This window comes from Bombina bombina, chromosome 3 (assembly GCF_027579735.1).
Source record: "Bombina bombina isolate aBomBom1 chromosome 3, aBomBom1.pri, whole genome shotgun sequence".
In the NCBI taxonomy this organism is placed as follows: domain Eukaryota; kingdom Metazoa; phylum Chordata; class Amphibia; order Anura; family Bombinatoridae; genus Bombina; species Bombina bombina.
Genome location: NC_069501.1, coordinates 755,657,469 through 755,669,924, shown reverse-complemented (window position 1 = coordinate 755,669,924; position 12,456 = coordinate 755,657,469). Strand labels below are relative to the sequence as shown.

General features: G+C 41.5%; 1 protein-coding gene across 2 annotated transcripts in view; it reads right to left on the bottom strand.

Moving 5' to 3' along the window:
• Positions 1-12,456, bottom strand: part of TAB3 (TGF-beta activated kinase 1 (MAP3K7) binding protein 3) — a 243,996-nt gene that overhangs the window by 75,413 nt on the left and 156,127 nt on the right. For both annotated transcript variants that reach the window (XM_053707600.1, XM_053707601.1), the window contains exon 4: positions 5,073-5,233. In XM_053707600.1, the coding sequence (XP_053563575.1) occupies positions 5,073-5,233 (161 nt within the window). The remainder of the gene's footprint in view (positions 1-5,072; positions 5,234-12,456) is intronic.

Sequence of the window (12,456 nt, the reverse complement as noted above, 5' to 3'; positions counted from 1 at the left end):
TTGAAATTTCGAAAGGCACGAAAATTAGACTGTTTGGCCTTTGATTTGGCCCTGTCCTGAGGAAGGGTATGACCCTTACCTACAGTAATGTCAGCAATAATTTCTTTCAAACCAGGCCCGAATAAGGTCTGCCCCTTGAAAGGAATGTTGAGTAATTTAGACTTTAAAGTCACATCAGCTGACCAGGATTTGAGCCATAGCGCCCTACGCGCCTGGATGGCGAATCCGGAATTCTTAGCCGTTAGTTTAGTCAAATGAACAATGGCATCAGAAACAAATGAGTTAGCTAGCTTAAGAGTTCTAAGCTTGTCAACAATTTCAGTCAATGGAGCTGTATGGATGGCCTCTTCCAGGGCCTCAAACCAGAATGCCGCCGCAGCAGTGACAGGCGCAATGCATGCAAGGGGCTGTAAAATAAAACCTTGTTGAATAAACATTTTCTTAAGGTAACCCTCTAATTTTTTTATCCATTGGACCTGAAAAAGCACAGCTGTCCTCAACCGGGATAGTGGTACGCTTTGCTAAAGTAGAAACTGCTCCCTCCACCTTAGGGACAGTCTGCCATAAGTCCTGTGTAGTGGCATATATTGGAAATATTTTTCTAAATATAGGAGGTGGGGAAAAGGGCACACCGGGCCTATCCCACTCCTTACTAATAATTTCTGTAAGCCTTTTAGGTATTGGAAAAACATCAGTACTCACCGGCACTGCATAGTATTTATCCAGCCTACACAATTTCTCTGGCACTGCAATTGTGTCACAGTCATTCAGAGCAGCTAATACCTCCCCAAGCAATACACGGAGGTTCTCAAGCTTAAATTTAAAATTAGAAATCTCTGAATCAGGTCTCCCCGATTCAGAGACGTCACCCACAGACTGAAGCTCTCCGTCCTCAGGTTCTGCATATTGTGACGCAGTATCAGACATGGCTCTTACAGCATCTACGCGCTCTGTATCTCGTCTAACCCCAGAGCTATCACGCTTGCCTCTCAATTCAGGCAATCTGGATAATACCTCTGACAGGGTATTATTCATGATTGCAGCCATGTCCTGCAAAGTAATCGCTATGGGCGTCCCTGATGTACTTGGCGCCATATTAGCGTGCATCCCTTGAGCGGGAGACGAAGGGTCCGACACGTGGGGAGAGTTAGTCGGCATAACTTCCCCCTCGACAGACCCCTCTGGTGACAATTCTTTTATAGATAAAGACTGATCTTTACTGTTTAAGGTGAAATCAATACATTTAGTACACATTCTCCTATGGGGCTCCACCATGGCTTTTAAACTTAATGAACAAGTATCCTCTGTTTCAGACATGTTTGTACAGACTAGCAATGAGACTAGCAAGCTTGGAAAACACTTTAAAGCAAGTTAACAAGCAATATAAAAAACGTTACTGTGCCTTTAAGAGAAACACATTTTGACAAAATTTGAAATACCAGTGAAAAAAGGCAGTTACACTAACAAAATGTTTACAGTGTATGTAACAAGTCAGCAGAGCATTGCACCCACTTGCAAATGGATGATTAACCCCTTAATAACAAAAAAAGAATAATAAATGACAAAAACGTTTTTTAAAACACAGTCACAACTGCCACAGTCTACTGTGATTGTTACCCTCCTCAAACACGACTTTGAAGCCTTTTGAGCCCTTCAGAGATGTCCTGGATCATGCAGGAAGAAGCTGAATGTCTCTGTCAGTATTTTTAACTGCACAGAAAAGCACTAAAATAGGCCCTTCCCACTCATATTGCAACAGTGGAAAGCCTCAGGAACTGTTTCTAGGCAAAAATCAAACCAGCCATGTGGAAAAAAACTAGGCCCCAATAAGTTTTGTCACCAAACATATATAAAAACGATTAAACATGCCAGCAAACGTTTTATATTACACTTTTATAAGAGTATGTATCTCTATTAATAAGCCTGATACCAGTCGCTATCACTGCATTTAAGGCTTTACTTACATTAATCCGGTATCAGCAGCATTTTCTAGCAAATTCCATCCCTAGAAAAATATTAACTGCACATACCTTATTGCAGGAAAACCTGCACGCAATTCCCTCTCTGAAGTTACCTCACTCCTCAGAATATGTGAGAACAGCAATGGATCTTAGTTACTTCTGCTAAGATCATAGAAATCACAGGCAGATTCTTCTTCTAATGCTGCCTGAGATGAAACAGTACACTCCGGTACCATTTAAAAATAACAAACTTTTGATTGAAGTTAAAAAACTAACTATAATACACCACTCTCCTCTTACTACGTCCATCTTTGTTGAGAGTTGCAAGAGAATGACTGGGTATGGCAGTGAGGGGAGGAGCTATATAGCAGCTCTACTGTGGGTGATCCTTTTGCAACTTCCTGTTGGGAAGGAGAATATCCCACAAGTAATGGATGATCCGTGGACTGGATACACTTAACAAGAGAAAAGAAAGAACAGAGAAACCAATTCTGGATTTCTGTACCATGGGCAGCAATGTGTTAGGAAACAAAGCAAGGACTACCTCACAACTTCCTAATTGCTTAAAAGCCACCACTACCCTACTGAAGAGATTGACGTGGACTCGGCTAAACCCAAATCCTTGCTTACAGGGAAAAGTACCCAAAAAAGGAATTAATTTCTTCAGACACCAAACTTCACCTCCTCCATTGACAGAGGCAAAGAGAATGACTGGGGATTATGGGTAGGGGAGTGACACTTAACAGCTTTGCTGTGGTGCTCTTTGCCTCCTCCTGCTGGCCAAGAGAGATATTCCCCACTAGTAATTAAATGGTGTTGTGGACTCTCCATATCTTAGGAACGAAATGAAAGTTGTATGCTTCAGACAGAGCATGTAATTTTAAGACACTTTTAAATTAACTTCTATTTTCAAATGTGTTTTTTTCTCTTGGTAACCCTTATTGAAAAATAATATACACATATCCTACACTAGTGGGACTAGCTGCTGATTGGTGCCTGCACACATTTGTCTAGCTGTCAATGTTCCTTCAGCAAATGATAACATGTGAATGAAGCAATTTGGAAAGTTCATGAAAATTGTATGTTCTATCCGAATCACATTTTTGGGTTTCCTGTCCTTTTAACTGTAGCAGGACAATCCTCTACCTCTAAAGCAATTAAAGCTTCCTGTAATAAAGCATTTATATGCTCAAAGCTGAAATTAAAGGACACATCCTCTGCAATAGCTGCAGGCTCATGACACTCAGAGATTATCCTCACAATAAGATTCCTCAGAGACACCCCTATTATCATTGGGTTACTTGGAAGGGCTGCTCCTTAAGGGAAGTCCCTGATGAGCTAATGACCAAAGAAGTACACCCTTCCAATCCTTGCAAAAGTCTGCATTTAATGTAAACCTTATTAATAGTAGAGTGAATATATACCATCATTTTTGTAGAAGATTCAGTTAAACTCTTCTGGGAGCAATTTTGATAGGGTAAAACCCCTTGCTCTCTTTTTTTTACCGTAAACAGAGTTTTACTGCACTTCAAACTCAGCACAAGAGGTACAAAGCTAAGAGGAATGGGTTAAAGTATCTGAGGGTCTCCCTTCTAGAAATCATCTGAAATATCAGAGGCCTGAGCTGCTCTAGTTTGCTCCATAGTTAAAGGTAAAGAAATAGCTTGAGTATCATGAATAGACTGAAGCAAATAAGCAGAATAAAGCAGACAAATCGTCAACACACGAAGGGGAAAAAAAAGGCACAATAACAATAATAATAATAAATGTATTGTCCAGCGCTGAAAAACTGTCAAAAACAGCTAAAGAAGTACACAGCAAATAACCCAGCACATAAAGGGTTAAATAAAATTTGTACCCCAAATAGGAAACCATGCTCTGTAGATCAGAGTGTCTTACCACTTTCATCAGTCCTGAGAACTTTCCTAGATGCTGAATAAGTTACAGCAACACAGGAACAGAAAAAGGATTATATCTCAGAAAAGGCGTGCTAAAACTTAACAAAAAAAAAAAAAGTTAGTGCAGGTAAAAGAAAGTTACACTGTGTACAGCTCAGATGTTACTGCGCTAAAATTAAAGCAACAGTAACTTCAACGTACCTTGTACATTGCTGGTCGTTAAGGGATTGTCTGGGTATAATAGCACGGGTCTTGCCATGAGCGGAAATTAGACCCTCCCTTCCTCCTGCAGGCTTGCTAAAATAGCATGGTCTCGCCGTTGGCGGTGAGACCATGCTATTGAAAAAGACACCCCCATAGAAATGCAAGCATTAAGGGGTTAAAAAAATAATAATCATATGCTAACCTCAGCTGCAGCAACTTGATTCCTGTAGATGAGCCCATCCTAGGCAGTGTGACTACATTTCACCATGGGAAGAGCTGTGAATCCACAAGGAGCAGCTCACTGTAGACCACTGAGAAAAGACCTTTCACTGCCTGGCTGATAACTCCTTGTCTACCCCTCTGAACGACCGGTTAATGCAAGGTACTGGGTCTCAGATCGGTTAGAGGATCCCCTTTCAGCAACGAGTAGATCTGCACTTTCACCTCACATGTCATCAAGGCGGCAGAAAAAAATCGACTATCAGAGTTGGGAGGGAGTGTGTTTGGTTATCTTTTGCCTCCTACTCGTTGTTAGGAGGGGAATTCCCACAGATGATGAATCATGGACTCTCACTATCTAATGAAAGAAAACAGGGTAATAGAATTCACTTTTCGGCCACTCTATGGGACATTTTTAAACCAAGGCAAGTGAAGTTTAAAGGACCATTAGATACATTCATTCCAAATTATCAGTTTCCCTGCCCCTTGTGTCAAGTGACAGGCAACAGACAATTACAAATGCATATACATATATACTGTGTACTCTTGCACATGCTCAGTAGGAGCTTGTGTCTCAGAAAGTTTGCATATAAAAAGACTGTGCAAAATTTGATAATGTAATCAAACTGGAATTATTATTTTTTTAAACCGTATAGTCTGACTGAATCATGAAAGTGTAATATTGACTTTAGTGTACCTTTAGCAGGGCTTTAAAATCTTCAATCAATCCACATTAGAAGGATCTAAAATTCTAATAATAAACACAAAAGTAATCTTTTAAAAAACTTACAGTGGGAATTGATGTTGTACAGCTGACTCGTCTGAGACGTCTTTGCATAAGGTCATGTTCCATTCCATTAACTTCAGCTTTCAGCATCTCCAACTCCTCCTTTTCAAGTTTTAGCTCTTTAGCTAGTCTTTCCATTCTCGCACGTTGATGTAATAATAAGGCTATGAATTAAACATAAAATAAGACATTGACATAAAAATCAAATGTAAAAAATATCTCTATATAAATGTGCAACTTAGATATATAAAATATGAATAAATAATTTTGAAGCAAAAGGTAACAAAGTTATATATATGCAGCATCTGATCCAGCTAAAAATATTTTTTCTTAGACATGACCTAATGTAAACACAAATGTATTGTGGTTCACAATAGTAATCAAGATGGGGATAAAAAGGGATGTGATCATACCATTGAACAATACTGCAATTATATCTCCTTTTTACGAAAAGACAAAATGTATTCTTACCTGATAAATTTCTTTCTTTCCGGACATGGAGAGTCCACAGTCATTCCAGTTACTAGCAGGAGGCAAAGAGCACCACAGCAAAGTTGTTAAGTGTCACTCCCCTACCCATAATGCTTAGTCATTCAACCAAAGGGAAATGGAAAAAGAATAACACAAAGGTTTAGAGGTGCCTGAGGTTTAGTCAAAAATAACTGTCTAACTAAGGGTGGAGTCATGGACTCTCCATGTCCGGAAATAAATTTATCGGGTAAGCATAAATGTTGTTTTCTTTCTTATGACATGGAGAGTCCACAACATCATTCCAATTACTAGTAGGAACCAATACCCATGCTCGAGGAAACGGAATGAAAAGGGAGGGAGAACAAGACAGGCAGACCTAAGCAGAAGGCACCCCCACTTGAAGAACCTTTCTCCCAAAAGAGGCCTCCGCCAAAGCAAAAGTATCAAATTTGGAAAAAGTATGCAGAGAGGACCAAGTTGCAGCCTTGCAAATCTGTTCCACAGAAGCTTCAATTTTTGATTCTGACCAGGGCCTGACAAAGAGAGTGAACATCTGGCACATCACCTAGACGTTTGTGTAACAAAATAGATAATTGCAGAAATCTGAACTTTCAGAGAACTGACCGACAACCTTTTCTCCAGACCTGGAGAAAAAAAGACAAAAAAAATCTAGAAATCCTGACCTTACTCCAAGAGTAGCCCTTAGATTCACACCAATAAAAGGTATTTACGCCATACCTTATGGTAAATTTTTCGAGTAACAGGCTTGCGAGTCTGGATCATGGTCTCAATGACAGAACTAAGCGTTCAATCTTCAAGCAGTCAGCTTCAGAGAAACGATATTTGGATGGAGGAATGGACCCTGAGTTAGAAGGTCCTTCCTCAGGGACAACCTCCAAGGTGGCAGAGATGACATCTTCACTAGGTCTGCATACCAGATCCTGGGAGGCCATGCAGGAGCTATTAGAAATACCGATGCTCTCTCCTGTTTGATACGAGCAATAACTCATGGAAGGAGTGTAAACAGAGAAAACAGGTATTCTAGACCGAAATCCCAAGGAACCGCCAGAGCATCTATCAGAGCGGACTGAGGATCTCTTGACCTTGAACCGTACCGTGGAAGCTTGGCGTTCTGCCGAGACGCCATCAGAAACAACTCCGACACCCCCCATTTGAGGGTTATCCTGGAGAACACCTCCGGATGGACAGCCCACTCCCCGGGATGAAATGTCTGTCTGCTCAGGAAATCTGCTTCACAGTTGTCCACTCCAGGATGGCAGACAACAATTTTGAGCTTCCGCCCACTGAATAATCCGTGCCACCTCCTTCACGGCTAAGGAACTCAGAGTTCCTCCCTGGTGGTTGATGTAAGCCACTGAGGTGATGTTGTCCGACTTAAACCTGATAAACCGGGCTAAGGACAATTGAGGCCAAGCTATCAGAGCATTGTAAATCGCTCTCAATTCCAAGATGTTTAAGGGGAGAGCAGGCTCCTCCCGAGTCCATAGTCCCTGCGTCTTTAACGAGTCCCAGACTGCTCCCCAGCCTAGCAGGCTGGCGTCCGTGGTCACAATCACCCAGGAAAGTCTCCGGAAGCATGTGCCCTGAGAAAGCCACCACGGGAGAGAGAGTCTCTTGTCGACTGGTCTAGATCTATCCCCTGAGGCAGATCCAAATGGTCTCCGTTCCATTGTCTGAGCATGCATAATAATTGCAGAGCTCTCAAATGAAATCGAGCAAAGGGAATGATGTCCATGGAAGCGACCATCAGACCAATTACCTCCATACATTGAGTCACTGATGGCCGAACAGTAGACTGTAGAGAGAGGCAAGAGGAGAGAATTCTGGATTTTCTTACCTCCGTCAGAAAACTTTTCATAGATAGGGAATCTATTATGGTCCCTAAGAAAACCACCCTTGTAGCTGGAACAAGGGAACTCTTTTCCAGATTCACTTTCCAACAGTGGGAACTTAGAAAAGACAACAAGATTTCTGTATGAGAATTTGCTTGTTGAAAAGATGGCGCCTGAACCAATATGTCGTACAGGAATGGCGCCACTGCAATTCCCTGAGACCTGATCAGTGCCAAGAGAGCCCCCAGAACCTTTGAGAAAATTCTGGGAGCTGTGGCAAGGCCAAACGGAAGAGCCAAAAACTGAAAGTGTTGGTCTAGAAAGGCGAATATTAGGAATTTGTGATGATCCCTGTGGATGGGAACATGAAGATACTATGGTCTATGGTCGTCATGAACTGACCCTCTTGGATCAAAGGAAGAATGGAACGAATGGTTTACATTTTGAAGGACGGTACCCTGAGAAACTTGTTGAGGCACTTTATGTCTAAAATGGGTCGAAAAGTTCCCTCTTTTTTGGGCACCACAAACAGATTTGAATAGAATCCTAGACCATGTTCCCTTACAGGAACAATCACTCCCAGGGAGGAAAGGTCCGGAACGCAGTTCAAGAATGCCTCTCTTTTTACCTGGTCTGCAGATAATCTTGAGAGGTGGAATCTGCCCCTGGGAGGGAAAGTTTTGAATTCTATTTTGTAACCCTGAGATATTATGTCCACAGCCCAAGGATCTGGGACATCTCGTCTCCACGCTTGACAAAACAGGAAAAGTCTGCTCCCCACTTGATCTGATCCCAGACCGTGGGCCGACCCTTCATGCCGATTTAGACTCAGCTGAGGGTTTCTTTGATTGATTCCCCTTATTCCAAGACTGATTGGGCTTCCAAGAAGACTTGGAATGCTCCTGCTTGGAAGAGGGAGAGGCTTTTGACCTTTGAAGTTACGAAAGGAATGAAAATTACTTTGACGTCCTTTGAGTCTGTTCTTCTTGTCTTGAGGTAGAAAAGACCCTTTTCCACCCATAAAGGGTCTTACCCTTGTAAGGAAGCGCCAGAAGCTTGGACTTAGAGGTAGCATAAGCAAACTAAGATTTTAGCCACAATGACCTGCGGGCTAGGACAGTGAAGCCAGACATCTTGGCTCCCAGTGTAATAACTTGCCTGTTAGCATCAGAAATAAATAAATTGGCTAGTTTGAGAGCCTTAATCCTATCTTGTATTTCCTCCAACGGAGTCTCTACTAAAATTGATTCAGACAAGGCGTCGCACCAATAAGATGCCCCACTTGCTACTGTGGCAATACTGCAGGTTGCCATTGAAGACATTGATGAACATACATCTTCTTCAAATAAGCTTCCAGCTTTTTGTCCATGGGATCCTTAAAGGAGCAGTTATCCTCTATAGGGATCGTAGTTCTGTTACCCAGAGTAGAAATAGCCCCTTCTACTTTAGTCACCATGCGCCAAGAATCTTTAATGGAGTCCGCAACAGGAAACATCTTTTTTAATACGGGAGACAGGGATAAAGAAATCCCTGGCTTCTCCCATTCCTGTGAAATAATCTCTGTCACACGGTCTGGGACAGGAAAAACTTCCACAGAGGAAGGAACATCATAGTATTTTTTTTAAGTTTACTAGACTTCTTAGGGTTGACGACGACAGAAGTATCGGAGTCATCCAAAGTAGCCAAGACCTTTTTTAACAGTGTTCAAGCTTAAATCTGAAGTTAACTTCTTCAGTATCAGATGAAGGAATAATACTGTCCGAATCTGAGATTCACCCTCAGAGGCTACTGATGTATCCTCCTCATCAGACTTATGAGGGAGGGCAACCTGCGTAGCAGTATGTGGAACAGAAACCTTATCTGAATGTCTAATTTTCCTCTTGCGTTTTCAAAGCATAGGAAAAGCAGATAATGCCGCAGATACCGCAGAAGATACCTGTGCAGCAAAATCTGCAGGCAAATAAACTCCTCCAGGAGGCTGAGAGGAACTGCAGGGCACTGTATGTGACGCCATAGAGGCTTGGGACGTTTGAGGAGAAAGCTGTGGCATAGCCTGAACAGCATCATCCTGAGAGACATTGGGCTCAGCGGGCAACAATTTATCTTTAAACTGAAGTGTTCTAAGCATGAAGCACAGAATTGCATAGGCAAAACAATTTTTGCCTCTAGGCATAACAAGCATTTGTCAAAGGACACAGAGACTTCCATGTCCATAATACTAAATAAAAAATTCCCTAAATAGTAAAAAAATTTATTTACACAATTTGGCTGCCAGAAGTCTCTAAAATGATCGTATAGTAGATAGATACTGAAGAGACTGAAATTAAATTACTCAGCTCCGCTCCACGAATATCCGACAGCAGAGAGAAGTAACATGACCATCAGAGAGAGGAAACTACGCTCAAGCAGTCTGTCAGTTAGCCTGTTCTAGCTAAGCAAGCAAACCAACTGCCAAATGTTAAGTTTATACATAAACCCCTGTATAAAACATAAGCCACACACACATACTAATAAAGTATTTCAACAAAATTAGTCCAAAGAGGAAAAACGTCCCAAATAAAGGGAAGATTAACCCCTAGTCTCAACATACATGTGCCTGCCCACTGCCAAAGAGAATCCTGTATAAAGGATTTTAAAAATGTCCCCATCTACTGTATATGAATTTTTTTTCTGAAGTGCAAGTCTCCAAGAACTAGAAGACAAAAAGCACTTACCAGCAGTCTAGCTGTCCGGCAGGAAGACAGCTCACAAGGCGTGAAAGGACACTAACTCCTTACAGAGACCTGTAGAAAAAGATAGAACAGAGAAACCAACTCTGGCTTTCTGTACCATGGGCAGCAATGTGTTTGGAAACAAAGCAAAAACTACCTCACAACTTCCTAACTGCTTAAAAGCCACCACTACCCTACTGAAAAGATTGACGTGGACTCAGCTAAACCCAAATCCTTGCTTGCAAGGAAAAGTACCCAAAAAAGGAATTGATTTCTTTAGACACCAAACTTCACCTCCTCCATTGACAGAGGCACAGAGAATGACTGGGGATTGTGGGTGGGGGAGTGACACTTAAAGGGACACTGAACCCAAATTTGTTCATTTGTAATTCAGAAAGAGCATGCAATTTTAAGCAACTTTCTAATTTACTCCTATTATCAATTTTTCTTCGTTCTCTTGCTATCATTTTTTGAAAAAAAAGGCATCTAAGCTTTTTTTTGGTTTCAGTACTCTGGACAGCACTTTTTTATTGGTGGATGAATTTATCCACCAATCAGCAAGGACAACCCAGGTTGTTCACCAAAAATGGGCCGGCATCTAAACTTACATTCTTGCATTTCAAATAAAGATACCAAGAGAATGAAGAAAATTTTATAATAGGAGTAAATTCGAAATTTGCATAAAATTTCAGGCTCAATCTGAATCACGAAATAAAATTTTTGGGTACAGTGTCCCTTTAACAGCTTTGCTGTGGTGTTCTTTGCCTCCTCCTGCTGGCCAGAAGTGATATTCTAACTAGTAATTGGAATGACGTTGTGGACTCTCCATGTCTTAGGAAAGAAAATATGTTTTGTTCATAAAAAGGAGATATAATTGCAGTATTGTTGAATGGTATGATCACATCCCTTTTTATCCACATCTTGATTAATATTTTGAACCACAATACATGTGTTTTTACATTAGAAGGTCATGTCTAAACAAAAACAGAATTTATGCTTACCTGATAAATTACTTTCTCCAACGGTGTGTCCGGTCCACGGTTTCATCCTTACTTGTGGGATATTCTCCTCCCCTACAGGGAATGGCAAGGAGAGCACACAGCAAGAGCTGTCCATATAGCTCCCCCTCTGGCTCCGCCCCCCAGTCATTCGACCGACGGTTAGGAGAAAAAGGAGAAACTATAGGGTGCCGTGGTGACTGTAGTGTTTTCTCCAACATTGGTGTGTCCGGTCCACGGTTTCATCCTTACTTGTAGGAACCAATACCAAAGCTTTAGGACACGGATGAAGGGAGGGAGCAAATCAGGTTACCTAAACGGAAGGCACCACGGCTTGCAAAACCTTTCTCCCAAAAACAGCCTCCGAAGAAGCAAAAGTATCGAATTTCTAAAATTTGGCAAAAGTGTGCAGAGAAGGCCAAGTCGCTGCCTTACATATCTGATCAACAGAAGCCTCGATCTTGAAAGCCCATGTTGAAGCCACAGCTCTAGTGGAGTGAGCTGTGACTCGTTCAGGAGGCTGCCGTCCGGCAGTCTCATAAGCCAATCGGATAATGCTTTTCAGCCAGAAAGAAAGAGAGGTAGCCGTAGCTTTTTGTCCTCTCCTCTTACCAGAGTAAACGACAAACAAAGATGAGGTTTGTCTAAAATCCTTAGTTGCTTCTAAATAGAACTTTAAAGCATGAACTACATCTAAATTGTGTAACAAACGTTCCTTCTTTGAAACTGGATTCAGACACAGAGAAGGAACAACTATTTCCTGGTTAATATTCCTGTTGGAAACAACCTTCGGAAGAAAACCAGGCTTAGTACGCAAAACGACCTTATCTGAATGGAACACCAGATAGGGTGTATGACACTGCAAAGCAGATAATTCCGAAACTGCAGAAGAAATGGCAACCAAAAACAGAACTTTCCAAGATAGTAACTTGATATCTATGGAATGTAAGGGTTCAAACGGAACCCCTTGAAGAACTGAAAGAACTAAATTTAGACTCCAAGGAGGATTCAAGGGTCTGTAAACAGGCTTGATTCTGACCAAAGCCTTTACAAAAGCTTGTACATCTGGCACAGCTACCAGTCGTTTGTGTAACAAGACAGCTAAAGCAGAAATCTGTCCTTTTTAGAGAACTCGCTGACAATCCCTTATACAAACCTTCTTGGAGAAAGGAGAGGATCTTAGGAATTTTAATCTTACTCCAGGAGAATCCCTTGGATTCACACCAACAGATATATCATTTCCATATTTTATGGTAAATCTTTCTAGTCACAGGTTTTCTGGCTTGGACCAGAGTATCTATCACTGAATCTGAAAACCCACGCTTGGATAAAATCAAACGTTCAATTTCCAAGC